Source organism: Solea senegalensis, linkage group LG1 (assembly GCF_019176455.1).
Source record: "Solea senegalensis isolate Sse05_10M linkage group LG1, IFAPA_SoseM_1, whole genome shotgun sequence".
Lineage (NCBI taxonomy): Eukaryota > Metazoa > Chordata > Actinopteri > Pleuronectiformes > Soleidae > Solea > Solea senegalensis.
The window spans coordinates 3489849-3506115 of record NC_058021.1 but is presented as its reverse complement, the minus strand read 5'-3'; the positions used below and the strand labels follow the sequence as shown (position 1 = coordinate 3506115).

Genomic DNA, 16267 nt, shown 5'->3' with positions numbered 1-16267 from the left:
CCACTGAGATGAATCTGCTCAGTCGCACATTGGTTTCACTGTAAACAAACTTTTTTTTGAACCGATCTGCTAGAAAACTGCAGATGACACGGCCACGGAGCGATTGATCCCCCACGACGACAGGAGGTGGAAAATCTAGACGACCGGGTGCAGAGTAAACACGCTCTGCATTAATGTGGGGGAAGACTAAGGTGGTGACACCTCCTCCCCTCTTCATCACAGGAGCAGCTGGGGACACTTTATTCCATTTTTGGTGAAAATCTTCACACACTTCACATGAGGCAAAAGCAGCCAATGTTTTAGAGAAGTTTCCGTGAAGGTCAAAGGTCACTGGTCCTGACGAGTTTCGACAGGTGTGCGGTGGAGAGCGTCCTCACTTCCATATCTTATCTAAGTCAAATAGAAATGCATCCCACTAAAGGACGGCCCCTTTCCAAATGTGGGCTTTTTAACATTTATTGAGTAATCAATTATGAAACGATGCAACCATATAACAGACATGTTAAGGATTCAAGTGCATTGTTACATAATCACAATCTTATTTTCAAAATTGGAAACTTTCCATGGGAATAAATCTGCATTTCTGTGAATTAAAAGGAGTTAATTAACTAATTAAGTTGAGATTTTCTAAATTGAAGGTTGGGGCACTTCAATATAGTTGGTAAATATTGTAGCATAATAAAACAATCAGATTTGATGCAAATACTGTTGAATATCATATATATACATACAAATTAATCTGTGTCATGTTTGTTTAATTATATTATTTTACATACGTCTGCTTGTGACAAATATTATATAAGATAATATTTCCAAAATTCCCAAACTCAAGTTCCCATGGAAAGTTTCTGGAAATTTAACAGAAATATTCTGCCCCTTTGTAACCCTATCTATGAATTTTGAATATAATACATATCTTGGGTATATGTTGCTTTATTTTCCTTGACACTTGTATAGTTTGCTGGCAAAACCTTCTCGACAACATTCATTTATCATCCTGTTTCCAAAATGCTCGAAGGCAATCTTGGAATCTATAGGATTTCCAGTTTGGAAAGACCCTCGTACCTAAGGATGGATCTTTGACTTTGACATACAACACTGCTTAAACTGCAGTTCGACACATCTGCGATGAACTGCACTTTTTAAGTTATTTCTGAACTTGTGAAGTTTAATAGGCATCATCCTTATAATGAAAACACTCATTGCAACAAATGGAAATGTTAGCCTTGTTAGCCTTGATGCTGACGTCTCTGCTCTTTAACTACTTCTCTGACTGACCGAGCAGAGTCCAACACAGGAAACCCCAGAGGAGTGTGAGGCACCATCGCTTAGTGTCAGAGAGTTTACAACCTCCTCCACTTCATCCCTCAACACGAGAGTGACAATCATGACCGCCACAGATGGAAGCAGAGCCAGAATTCAAAGCAACAAATCACCAATCATGGTGACAACCTCACATGATGGATGTCTTTGGATGAATTGCTTTAAATAACTGTACCTTTCCGGAGCTCCAGATATCAAATGGATGGACTGCAGTCTTCTGGTCATTACATGAATGGTGCAAGCTGTAAGTTGTTGTTTTTTTATTTTAATAACCATATTGAAAAGAGCTGCGGGGGGGACGTATGAGACCTTGTCCACTCAACATCCTCCACCCGAGCACGTACTCAACATTATTGTCTATACCAGTCTCGAACCCCTTCAGACATTTGACCTGTAGCCATGTAGCACAACCTCAATGAGGTTCTCATGTTCAGAGGCTGTGCATGGATAACATGTGCAGTTGAACCAGAGGTTTCACTTCTTTATCGTGGCCTCAACTTTATGTCGCACATTAACTATGGTTGCAGAAACCCCCCTTAATCTGAGATTAGGTTCGTTTAGGCAAAAAAAGTTTATAATATATGTATATCACCCAGATAAGGCAGGCATGTAAGAAGCTCTTCATCATGCAAATGCTCAGACAAGTGAAAATGATCTTAAATTCTTCTTTCAGTTCAAAGAAAACATCATTTTATGATTGCTTCCAATTTCACTGCATATTCACTACGTTACTTTGCGCACCCGTGTTTGGGAATCACTCTAAATGGGAGTGTAATTTGCAAAGTGCCCAACAAAGAAAACCCCAAAAGCAGCGATTGAGACCATAAAACTGACGTTATAAACATAAAAACCAGTGGAGTTGGCAACTGATGGGCGTTCTGATGCGACAGCCCGTGGCCAAGTGGAAAGGGAACTTGACTTGTAACCAGAGGGGTGCTGGTTCAAATCCCCACCCGGCCAAAAAGGGCTGGGGTACCCCCAGAGCAAGGTACCCAACCCCCAAATGCTCCTAATTCTGGGATGGGTCAAAATGCAGAGGAATACTTTCCCTAAGGGGATTAATAAAAACTAACTTTAACTTTATTCAAGACAACAGAGTTTGCAGATACTTTAGCAATGCTGTCTTAAACCTCTCTATGAAAAACTACACCTTAAGTCTCGGCTATCCTACTAAAAAAAAGGCCGCTCAGCTCTGATGGTCAGTTGGCCCCAGTCTTCTGTGACTGACCAGTCTTTACTAATGTGTGTTGGGAATGTAAGAAGCATTTACATCTACAGCCATGGATGTTTAGCTTTGAACCAAATGACCACCCATGTAGCCTTGAGACAGTTTGTTGCTTGGTACCAAAAACATTTAACAGGAAATACACCGGGGTCATTTCAGGAGCAGGGAGTCAAAAACTCAATTTTCACACAGAAACCTAAAAAAACCCTATGAAAACATGGGGAGCAGGATACGGGCATTACCTGTTCCTGGGTGAATAAATCCAGATTTATGCTGGTTCTGTAACCTTGACTTCATCAAAACCCGTTCATGGCTCCACTTTGCCTGCACACATTTCCATAAATGACATTAAAGAAGAAAGATGACGGGGATTTGCCCACAGCTATTTTCCTTTTTCCTTCATCCCGGCTCACACTGACGCTGCCCTGTAATGAATCATCAAGGACTGGGAGGTTTCACCACATATTTACTAACCAATAGTTTATATTCACAGGTTAATGTTCTCCTCAGTGCCACCAACCCCCTCTTTGATCAGTAATACATTCTCCATTAGACAGGGCTTTGTCAAACTTGAAATTGGCTGCTGAATTCACCCCAGACTCGGCATTTTTTGGACCAGATTAACCCTGGCTGAGATGAGGGATTGTTCATGAGCTGTGAGATTTAATCAAGCAACCCTAATATTCACCCAGAGCTGCCACCGTTTACATTACCAAGTCCTTCAGAGGAAGGTCTAATAATAAACCTCTGAATCTGTCTTTCAGTCTCCAGCACCTGAGAAACTCAGCGTGATTGCAAGTACCACAACTGAGGTAAAGACATTCGCACTACTCAGTTTTCATTTAAAGTCTTTTAATCATTTATCATTTACTCTCTCACCATCGTCCTCTTCCTCACATATACTGCAGACACTGGTATAGTGAAATAAGATTAGAGAGATTAAGAGATAAGGTGACTCTACTTGTTATTATCATTATTATTATTTCATTTATTTTTCATTCCTTCTGGTCAAAATTCACATACCCTGGTATATATAGGAGAAGAGTCATTCTGATTTTCTTCCTAGCACCACCAGAGGAAGCACCAGTACCACTGGTGGCACACGTACCACAGTTTGAGAACCGTGGTTTTAAGGAATTTTAGTATGGACAGCTCTTCTAGATGCAGATCGTTTTTTTATCTGTCATGTTGAAGTGCATATGTCGTATGGACCGGGTAAAAGAAACAATAATCAGCTGCCTTTTTTAAAGGGTTAATTATAAAGTACATTAAACATAATTAATATTTTCTGGGGGGTTTTCTGTCTAAGAACATGACGGAATCATGACAAAAACATGGAACTAAAGGCTTAAAATCTTTAAAAATGTATTCCTTTTTGGGACTCAGAGGAACCAACATCATTTCAACACCTAAGGATGATGATGATGATGATGATGATGACGGCAAATCAGTTAGCAGGAGTGTGGCGGTATTATCTGTCATTAAGGCAGGGATTAAAGTCATTTAGTGTTCTTGAGATTATCTGTCATTAGGGTATGATTATGGCGCACACTCAAGTTGCTGTGTATCAGCTCAGATAAAAAAGAAGAGAGAGAGAGAGAGAGAGAGACAGCAGGGGAGAGAGAGAGACGGCAGGGGAGAGAGAGAACACCTAGAGATGATGGCTGAGAAAGTGAAAGCAACCATCTCTACCCTCCATCTGTGCATGATGAGTGATATGATGAATGACTTCGTAGATGGAAACCCTTTGATTCCTGCCATGACAGCACCTGCAAGGGATTGAATTGTATGTATTAATTATCAGCTTGTGTCTCATTGGAGCTGCCCCCGTGTATTGATTCTAACTTGACCCTGATTTGCTCTAAACTTTGCCAGCCACCGACGTACATGATGTGGATGTGAGACAGGAAAACAAGCATTTCTCTCCAGGACTCACTATGGTCCACGGTTCATGCGGACGTTTAAGTGACAGGTCTTCGTGTATCTGCCGCTCCGTCGCAGTGAACGTGATAAATCTGGAGATTGTGTCACGGTCCGTGTATTTATGGAGGTTGGTAACTAATTCCTTTTGGGCGCTGTTCACCTTTTAAGTATTATCTCACTAAATCACCACGTCACTGAGCAGCGGGACGCGCGGCGCGAGCTGCACAGACGCTGAGTTACTGCGAGAGGGACAAACCTCTCATGACGTATTATAGCACCTTCAATTCCCCCCGACGATAAACAGCTTCAGCCAGACCTTGCCCCCGGCGCTGGCAGAGCGCTCAACCAAATGATGTGTGGAGGGAGGTCTTGATGAACAATGATGAACAAGAGGAGGCCTCTCTGAGGAAGAATAAATGCTTAAAGGGCCACTTATTGGTTTGTGACAGATGGAAATAAATACTTTGTTCCCGTCGTTGTGTTGTGGATTTTAAATGCAGGACGTCTTTCTCTGAAGCTTCTGACGCTGACATTTTGAGATTACGTAGGATTTTTCAACCAATGGGGAACCTTTCTCCTGCGTCACCCGTGCATGAACTGTGACATCACCGACGAGCATGAAGCAAGCTACACTTCTGTCATATATGCTTGGATAAATTTGACATTATCGCTGTAATAATACAGGAAATACACACCTTTTTGGGTGAAGTGAGAGTGTACAGAGATAACATACAACAGGAAATCAATAAAGTAACATACTAGCACCAGGGGTTGTTATCTTACTTAAAAGGGTCATGTAATAAACAAGCATAAACACACTTTTTTGAACACAGGTAAATACTTTTAACATATTGAATTTTGTTTTTGATGGCACAAATTGAAGGTTTTTATTTTCCTTACTTTACGTTTGTGTATATGGACATTTAACACTAACGCTGTAACGAGGTTGCATATATATATATATATATATATATATATATATATATATAAATATATATATATATATATATATATATATATATATATATATATATATATATATATATATATAAAAAAATTCATGTTATTTCTCATAGTTTGTAAAGTCAAAGAAAACATCGTCGACTTCATACTTGGGATACAGAGATACAGTGGTTGTGAAACGTCACTAATAATGTCACAGTGGTTTCTTTTACTCCCTCTCGCCGTCCGTCGTTTGAAAAGCAAAGTTTGCTCCAAACATTAACGGCTAAAGGTCAGAAGTTGAACGCGTGTTGAAGCTTTGCCCCAGAAATCTTGCATTCATGCCAAAATTGAAGCAGACGAAAGAGAAATGAATGCATTCTCCCGGGTTTTGAGTTCCCACTGATGCCAATCCCACATGGAGCCAGTAAAAGCCCAGGAGTGAGTGCCAATTAAAATCATTAAAAAAAAAACAACAAAAAAACAGATCTAAACTTGGGTTTTAATGGGTTTTCTGACCAGTGGGAATGAACTATTCTTCTATTTAGCTGTAAAATCTTTCATTTTTGATTCTATCGTCCTCAACAATAATTATGGCACAAATATCAAGCGCTGCTTAATTGGAAACTCTAAATAAACTTTGGCATGTGAAAAAGCAAGTGGACTCAACGTTTCTTCCACATGAATGCACTAATGTTCTTTTTTGTATTATCATTCAATTTAATGCAAATGAACTTGCAGCATTGGACGTTCATTTCAAAATCACTCAGACTTCACCTACAAGCTTTAATGTACATTTATTATAATTTAGGCCACTACTGCTGCCCTGAGACCACCACTCATCCACCCTCACGCTGATGAAGGACCTCAGAGTCTTCTCCTCCACTGAGAATGTGTTCTGTGCTTAGCAGCAGCTTAAAAGTGTCTCTCTTCACTCCAGGCAGCTGCATCTTCATATTAATGTGCCTAAATAACCTTTGACCTCACGTTTGCTTATTAAAACACCGCAGGCCACTGCACTTCATTAAATCTGACATTCAACATACATGGCACAAACACAGCAGTCAGCTCTGTGAGTTTGACCTTAAAGCCTGTGCAGAGATATGAAAAACAGCATAAAGTGTGTATAGATCATGACTGTTGTGTCCAGAAAGTGACGCCAATGTGGAAGCGCATGAAGATTGTATTCTCTTAAACGGCCATCAGGAGGCGACTCTGAGGGTCTATGAGAAAATGATGCTACTTCTCACTTTCTTCATAGTAACATTAAGCTGCTGCTTTTCTTCCACATGTTCACAGATTGACTCGAGTGAGGATTTAACCTTTGCATTGAATTTATTCTTTGAAAATCACTCGATTGATGCCCAAGTGTAAGAATGAAGAAATTCATGTAGAAATTAATTTAAGTCAGTGTTGCAACCGCTGTCTCTGGTTGTTTTTGCCAGAAAGTGTAACTGAAATAACTTTATTCATTGCCATCTGGTTGCCTTTCAGCAAGATTACTGACAAACTGCTAATCTGACTTGCATGAGATCCAGTTGACTTGTAGAGGAACACAGTGTGGAACCAGTTTTTATATTTTATCAAATTGTATCATATTTTTTTAGGAAGGACAAAACATGAGGCTTGAGGAACCATTATTCTTCTACATAATCCTTCATTTTTCACTTTACACTTTAAACATCAGTGTTGGACATTAACTTTGTTCCATGTTGGTGTCGTGCACAGCGATTGTCAGTTGACTGATTTCGCTTATGTCTTCATATTTACCGTGCAACTACTCCTCTATGCTGCGTTTACATCTAGCATCAGCACCAGATCAAAATTCTGGTCTCATATTTAAGTATTTATGAGCAAAAAACAGTTGTATGATCTGCATTTTAATGTCAAATAGTGTCAGATAGACCAGAAACAGTTACTCGATGAATCGATGTGAAGCTTTTTCACTATTAAAACAAGATTGCTTTTTGTTTCGTTGCTCCATAAAACAAAGAAATTAACAGGTTTGACAAACACTGATCAACATTATATGGACCAAACAATTACTCGATTGATCATGACGATAATCGACAGATTAATCCATTAAGAAAATAGCTGTTAGTTGAAGCTCTTGTGTCAAATCCTTATGTTTCCTCAGCCTGAATGTGCCTCGGTGCAACTTAATTAGAGGTACTCATTTTCAAACAGACATCTTTTACTCTAATTAGCAGATAAAGTCAAACAAAGACAAGGAGACATGTTCTGCAGGTTACTCAGGTGCAGCCGTGTGTTTACAAGCAGCACTTTCGTAGGCTTTAGAAAATGAGACGGGATGTGGCAGTCGGCTAAAGTCCTCAGCTCATCTCGGTGCTGGTTTTATAGACAAACTTTTTGAAGTCCTTTTTTGCTTCTTTTTCCTGTCAGCCTGCATCTCTCAGCAGACTCCTGGAGGTTAAAGCCTCATTTCGCAGGAAAAAAGCACGGAGAAGGAACAATCCATCGAGGACATACAGTGAAACTTGGTGTTGGAAAAACTTTTGACTGCAACATTTAGTGCTATAGTTTCATGAAATCACGTTAGAAACTTCTGATGCAACATTTAACTCTTGACTTTTCATGTGTGGCTCTGACTGGAAGGAATTGCCCTTCATGGTATACTTCTCACTTTGTTTACTGTGAAAAGAAGCCCTTTTTAAATGCAGTGAAACTCACATTTGACATTGCTGTCGACCTTTTTGAAAATGTAAAAAAAAAGTTTCTGGACTTTTACACCTACGTACGTTTGGCCGCTTATCTTTAAAAGCTGTGACAACAAAGGTCAAACTGAATGTGAGGTAAAAGGCTGCAGCGATTTAAAAGTTTCAACAGAAATTGTTATAATAGTTGTGTGTAATGTGAGAGAGGAGAGAGGCAACTGTCATACACAGACTGTATAAAAAGGATGACGTGACAGTTCCCCAAAAATGAAATCATGTTGATCGCCCCCTTGTGGCTTGCTACAGAGCAGGTCATAAACTCCGCCTCCTCCATGTTTGTACAGGAGACAAGAGAGATGTGCGACACAACATTAGAGTAGCACAGCTGCTGACAGTATAACAGCAAATGTAAAAGCATGCATGAAAAGGCTTCTACTACTACAGTGCAGGTGAGGGAAGAAATAGAAGACAAAAAAGTAGAGTAGGCACTTAAATCTTAATTATCAATAAAAGGTGAGTGAGTTTCTGTGTTGTTTCATCTAAACGATGTCATCATAAATGTCATCGGTTGTAAATTATTTTGCATTGCCGACGTACTCGCGGAGATGGTGCAACTGAACTGCAGCTGAAAAACATTACTCTTAGGGCTTTCACACTGGTAAGCAGTGGTGTAGTGTGGTCTACTGTAGTGTGGTCTACTGTCACTGTCACTAACCGGACCAAAACGGTGTTGATACGTATCGATGCCCATTTTTTAAGTGGTTACACAAAGAACCTGGCTCTTTTGTAATGGGTACACCTACGTATCATGTAGACCACACCACTGCATGATGATTGGAGGAACTGTCTGAAAGGCGGTACTGGTTTTTGATTGACAGCAGTGCAGAAACAAACACAACAGCAGAGCCTTTTCTGCCTCAGTCCTGAGTGGATTTTTCGAGGGAAGCCTGTAGACAAATAGCAGGTTGTTGTGTGTCATTTGCTCGGCGATATAGACCATTTTCATTTGTACACATACACATACAAAAAAACTCTACTATCGCATTTCAATTTTACATAATTATCGCGTTTCCTTGTTCTAGTTTAAATAACTGGCCCTAAAATGAGCTTCCAAGCAAGGGTCACTATTGTGAGAACATCCATCTTCGACCGCTTTATCCTCCACAGGAAGGTGACGGGGGTGCTGTGATAGATGGGTTACACCCTGCACAGTTCAAGTCCATCGCAGGGCCCCGCACAGAGGCGAACAAGACGGGCAATTTAGCGTGTCCAATTGACCTAATCCCCATATTGCATGTTTTTGGACTGTGGGAGGAACCCGGAGAACCCAGAGAACACACACACCCACACCCACACACACACGGAAAGAACACGCAAACTCCATGCAGAAAGGCCCTTGTTCCAACCGGGGCTCGAACCCGGGTCTAACCACAACACCAACCGTGCGGCCCGTGGTAAGAACATGTCAACGATAATGGCAAAGGAAACAAAGACCATGCAGTGGTTGTGTGCGTGTAACCGTGGAGGCCTTTTGACTGACAGCTATGAGTGACTTATGATTGGTTGAGGCCAGTGATGCGGACGTGTCTTTAGCCACGGTCTAGAGTCAGGAGGTTGACACCTTTCAGCCACGCCATAGTCTCTGTAAAAAAAACAAGGCTGATCGGCCTCCATTAATCTCTCTCCACGCAAGTTGCTGCTTCAAAACACACAGTGACTCTATCACGCTGTTCATATCAAAAGGCGATTAGGCACACACTGGTTTTACAGCCCTGCAGGTAGCCATTTCACACACCGACTTCCTTGAATCTCGACACATGAACCCAGCGCTTCACTCCTGCGGCTAACAAGTTGTCGGAGCACCATCTGTGGCTGTTTAAATATGCATTACTACTTTGTTGTCATTTTGTACAACCTCCATACTGAACAGTGCAGGGAGGGAGACGTGAAGCTCAGCTCTCCACCTCCGCAGACTTAACTTATTATGCTGCTGTGGTTTATGGTCCGTGCATGATGAGTTTGCTGCTGGGTCGGGCAAAGGCGGTGTAAACAGAAAAGTGAGACAGCGACAGAGACAAAGGCAAAGAAACAAACCAGTACTCAAAAATAAAAAGGAAACACAACAGTCGTGAAGAAGAATTGGACCGGCTGCTGCTCAAGCTGCTGCTTAGAATAGAGTTAGCATTCTTTATTGTCCTTGAAGTCCTTGAGTAATTAAATACTAATGTTGTGTTTCCACTAGCGCGACTCTACTCGCCCTGGCACTGCACGTTTATTTTGCTTTTCTATTAATGATAGTACCTAATGCTTCTTATAGTACCGGCGCAGCCGAACAGTGCCGAACTGTAGATCAGCTAAAAAGACTAAACAACCCCCGAAAACGTGGGTTAATCTCCAACATTTAGCAAGGAAATGTCTAAAATCTCAATATTTAACAGAGGAGTCTGGTGTATTTAGCGAGCATCACTGTGTCAGACGGAGTCTGTGCTCCGGAATGACTGAACTAATCTTTTTAAAGAACTGATTCTTATGACTCAGTTACACTGAAAACAACCGTTTGTGTGTCGCGTGTAAAACAAAGTCATGGCAGTTTCATGCAGCCACTGTGATGACTCCGCCCACGTTGAGGAGGTTAGATATTGCAATGGAAACACAACCAAACCATGCAGAGCTGAGACCAAGTCGTGGATACACGGCATTAGTCCCAATGCCAACTCAGCTTAGCATAAAAAAAAAAAGATAAAAACAAAGAATAGTTGGATTTAAAACTCTCTGTGTGCAAAAGCATTGCATTGACTTCTGTTAGGATATCTGTTGACACCTCCTCTGCATCCATGTGAGCCGTCTATATCTTTTTAAATATTTTTTTTTCTTCCGTCATTGTAGACACAAATTAAAAAGAGAAAATAACAACCAAAGTAGCAGAGACGGAGAGAAAGGAGCAGCAGGAGGAAGAGCACACAGAGAAATGTACGTGATATGTGGTCATGAAGAAAACAAAGAGAATGTCATGAGGAGGAATCTGCAAGAAAAGGCAAAGCAACACCACAGCAGCTCTCTGATTCAGACACGGCAGGAGGGCAGAGATCCAGGTAGGACACGGGAGGAGGACAGAGGGTAAAAGAAACAGCAGGAGGAGACGACTGCGAGCAGAAAGATGAATCGGGAATGAGAGAAAGCTGCAGGTCTGAGTCAGAGAGAGGTGAGGAGGAGGAGGAGGAGGAGGAAGAGGAGGGGAAAAAAACAGACAGAGAGGAGAAACTTTACAGATTCAAATGTTTTAGACACTAGATGATTTTTGTTTGTCTGTTTTTTGCAGGAAAGAAGGAAGGAAGGAAAGTTGACCGTGTTATCTTCCTTTATCGACTCCTTTCTCCCTTCACCTTTCCAGGTGCAGGAGAAACAATCCATCTCTGTCACTCCCGCAGTGAACTGCTGCGTCTCCTGCAGCCAGGACCAACAACGATTTCTGTGCATGTTGCTTATTTGACATTTTCAAATCCCACAAAGAAAAGAGCAGCAGAGGCATATGGAGAAAAAATAGAGATGAAATGAAATGCAGAGACATGAAGGGCAGATGAAGTGTCATATCGAGGAGCAGTGGAAGAGGAGAGTAAAAACCACGGACGGAAAACAGTTTCACAACCATCTGCTTCAATTCCATGCAGACATGTCTCATTACACTGTGAGATTCATGGCAGTGTCTCCCCCTTTCATCCGTATTCTCTCCATTTGTGTGTTTGTATTAGTCTCCCTCTTCCCCTGGAGCAGGAGGACAGACATGCCTGCACACACGGATGAACCAAAACAGCAGCTTCTGCTTCATCTCCAGCCATCACAGTGGGGCGGCACAATATTAAGGAAATATGTGATAACCTTGTGAGTGAATAGCTTCGGAGAAAAAACCTATAAATCCATTAAGATTATTGTTGATGAATGCGTTCCATTGTATTCTATTAATTAGCAATAAAAAAGCAAATATTTACCTTTCCAGTGTTATTCAAGTAAAATAAAAAGACAGAAATGCTATTACAAAGAAAGTTATCTACCTTAATGGTAAGTTCTTGGCCAAAGAAACAATCTCAGTTCAAAATTAATTGTTGATTAATTGTGCATCGTTGTCATAAATGTACACATATGTGTAACAGCCGCACCAGCAACCTTTATCTCTGTTTCAGTGAAGCACGCGCGCCTTCACGCTCATGCTGCTGCTCTGTGGAGTGTGTGCGCGCGCAAAGGAGCCATAAAACGGCTGTTTTTACGCACACGGTGTCAGTGGATGTTTGAGCTTCTCAGTGGAAACGAAAGTGTTGTTTTAAAAAGGACAGGCTCCTGGAGGCATCCTCGGTACGTGCGGAGGATCCACATGAAACCCCCCACGCTGGTTTTCACCCTGGAAGTTAATAAGCGGCTAATGAAACGCAACCAAACGGAGCGAATCGATGTAGGTTTAGTTTAGTCCCCACAGGCTAATCTGACTTAAACTCTGGTTTTTAGTTTTGTTTTTAACGCCAATGCTTGTGCGTAACCGTGACGCGCACAGTCTTAAACACATTAGACAAAGCAAAGGTGGAAAACCCACTCACGAGAGACCGCTTTTCCATCCACACATGGACAAGGCAGCTGTCTGTGCGCGTCCACGCACTCAGCCCGGACTCACTCACTCACTCACTCACTCTCTCACTCCATCTGCTCCGCGGTAAAAGTGTCAGAGCGCACAGCTGCAGCAGCAGCAGCATATTCTCACCTTCTCCTCTTGTCCCGCACGAGCTGGAGAGAAGCAGAACCTGAGCGATGATAATCCCAAACACTCTGTTAGTCCACACGTCCATGATGATGCAAGTGCAGAGACAGAAAGAAGTCCCCGTGACTGTGGAAAAGAGAGAGAGAGAGAGGGAGGGGAGACGTTCGACCTCTCTCCTCTCCAGCTCCTAGAGTGAGATCTCCTTCCTCTCTCACCCAAATTAGACAGCGAGAGAGAGGGAGAGAGGGAGGCGCTGCAGCTAATATTACACGTGCTTCCTCAGCTGATTCCCACCGAAAATCCTTCATAAAGTTTATATTCACCACTTTGCATGAGGCGTGTACGTCTACTAAATTATTAAACACTAAATTATGAATATTTTCAACACTATTTTCCCTTTAGGGGTCACCACTTGATATTGTTCTTTTTTTTTACCAATACAAATAAAAAACACTAGAAACAAACACTGCCGCTGTATTCCACTCCAGTGACGGTGTCAGACGGAGTCCGCGCTCCGGTCACGGCGGAAGTACTGAGCTATTCACTGATTCTAATGATTCAGTTACACGGAATAAACGAAACCACGGCAGTTTCATGCAGCCGTGCAGTCATGACCTTTGCCCACGTTGAGGAGATACTATATTGTAATGGAAAACCAACCAAACAGTGTAGAGTTTGAGCCATGCTGGGACCATGTAGTGGAAAAGCGGCATTAGTATCTACGGAGGGAACCTATTTTGTATCTAATTAACACCAAGTCTGCTTATAAGATTAAGTGAATAATTAAACTTAAAGATTAGAATTTTCTCTCACAGTTTATATCTGTTAAGATTAGTGCAATTATTGTGATGGACACAGGCATGCGAATCATAACCAACACAGACTCATGTAAGTCACAACAGATTGACAGCCACACCAGCCTCGTCGTTTCTGAAAAGATCGCAAAGTAGATGACTTCTCTGCCGCAGGGTTTTTTTTTAGAAACCATGTGGAGAGCTGGAATAAATGAGGGAGGCGCGCACACACACACTGACAAAGCCATGTGTGTTGCAGAGTGAGAGATGGCAAACAAGAAGAGGCAGGAATTTGAAGTCTGTGCATACACAACAGCAGAAGACAGATGTGATCATATCCAGGTCATGGCAGGCTTTAGATGTGTCGCTGTATAGGAGGGTAAATTGATGAAAAGGAATCAGAATAAAATAGACCAGTTGCCCATGATTTATGAGGACGGACAATGACATTTTGCAGACTATTTTTAAAAATTCAAGCACTGCAGGTGCAGCAGTGAGGATGAAATAACCTTTTATTCTCATCTCCAGTCTTTCTTCAAGAGATATTGACCTGTTTTATAATGCCATCCTGAAAACACGGAGGACAACATAATATGTTTATTTTTACCGATCAGCCAAACCCCAAATACTGCATCTCAACAATCGTGAAGAAGGTGCACAAGTCACTTTTAGAATGTGGTTAACATCATTTGGAAGGAGACAGCGTTAAATGAAACGTGCAAGTGGGAGATTTATGCAAAAATAATGGAACAGCAAGTAAAAATGTGTGTGGAGTCCACCTCATTTTTAATGCATCTCATGAATACACTGAGTTAAACAGCACTGTGTGAGCTCATAGAGACAAAAACCCTTTCTCTGGACAAGAGGTGTATCTGTGAACTCACATGGGAGAGAGGAACTGGCAACTTTCAGCAAAAAAAAAAAAAAAAAGGCTTGAAAACAGAGAGGAGAGTGGAGAATCTGATAATGAAAACCTTCTCAGAGTATAGACGGCAGGAGAATCAGGTGATTTAAGAAAAAAGAAACACAGCGGGGGAAATCTGATAACACTGATGCCAGAGTCTGAGTCAGAGTCTGAGGAGAAACCCAGGGATCACGCTGTGCACTAAAACTCAGTCAACCTGAGCATCACATATCGCCACACACAGAGACACCAGCGAACACACCAGCGAACACACCGGCGAACACTTTGATGTTCAAATCAATGCCGTGACAGTTCAAACTCACAGGATTCTGTGTCAAGCAGCAGACGTGTTAGGATTTCTTTTTCTCTTCCTCATAAAATCTCATAAAGTTGAGTAAAATGCTTGATGGTAAAGACTCAGTGTCACATTTAGTTGGAAGAATCCTTTCACCTTCTCTGCATTTCTTCTCACATGCTTCATTTAAGTGTGTTCTAATGCATTGTGACACATTATAGTGTGTGTGTGTTTTGTCTCATGAGGAGAAAGAATGAGGTTATGATTATATTCAGGACAAAGTGTCTGTCTCAAAGTATAGTCTATGCTGGTCCATCAGCATCATTATGTTGGTCTATGCTGGTCTATGCTGGTCCATGCTGGTCTACGGTATGCTTGTCCATGCTGGTCTATGCTGGTATTTGCTGGTCTATGCTTCTTCATGTTGGTCTACAGTATGCTTGTCCATGCTGGTCTATGTTGGTATTTGCTGGTCTATGCTTGTCCATGTTGGTTTACAGTATGCTTGTCCACGCTGGTCTATGCTGGTATTTCCTGGTCTATGCTTGTCCATGTTGGTCTACAGTATGCTTGTCCAAGCTGGTCTATGCTGGTATTTCCTGGTCTATGCTTGTTCATGTTGGTCTACAGTATGCTTGCCCATGCTGGTCTATATTGGTATTTGCTGGTCTATGCTTCTTCATGTTGGTCTACAGTATGCTTGTCCATGCTGGTCTATATTGGTATTTGCTGGTCTATGCTTCTTCATGTTGGTCTACAGTATGCTTGTCCATGCTGTTATATGCTGGTATTTGCTGGTCTATGCTTGTCCATGTTGATCTACAGCATCCTTGTCCATGCTGGTCTATGCTTGTTCATGTTGGTCTACAGTATGCTTGTCAATGCTGGTCTATGCTTGTTCATGTTGGTCTATGCTGGTCCCAACAGCATCATTATGCTGGTATTTGATGGTCTATGCAGGTCCACAGTATAATTATGCTGGTCTTTGCTGGTCTTTGCTAGTCTACCAGCATGATCAGCATAAAACCAGCACAAAACCAGCATAGTTTCCATGCTGGTCTATGATTTTTCCAGCAGGTGTAATAGACGTTTTTCACAAAAGACATTTCTCAACATGAAATAGTAGGACTGAACCTGGTTTTACCAGTAACATTAATTAGGGCTCCATTCCAGTTTATTACAGAGCCAGGGTCTTGACACTTTAACCTGTAGAGGATTCTGTTTTTTTTAATGTGTGTAATGTGTTCCAAAATAAAATGATTCAGAAAAAAATAACAATTAGACTGTATGGTCTATATTATATTATAGCAGTGCTTAGACAAACTTAATGTGTCCTAAGTCTTTATTATTGTAAATGTGTACAAATGAAGTTTTGTAGAAGAAGTTTCTCGTTCTGTGAGTTTGTTTCCCAAATCCCAGGAAGAATTCTGCAGGGAAATGTC

The 16267-nt window shown here is 41.5% G+C and overlaps 1 protein-coding gene across 1 annotated transcript in view; it reads right to left on the bottom strand.

Moving 5' to 3' along the window:
• LOC122775605 (contactin-associated protein-like 4) overlaps positions 1-12950 on the bottom strand; it is an 88140-nt gene extending 75190 nt beyond the window's left edge. Inside the window, 1 exon segment of the mRNA XM_044035635.1 lies at positions 12836-12950. Within this exon segment, the coding sequence (XP_043891570.1) occupies positions 12836-12920 (85 nt within the window). The 5' untranslated portion in view covers positions 12921-12950.
• Positions 12951-16267: the final 3317 nt, after the last annotated feature.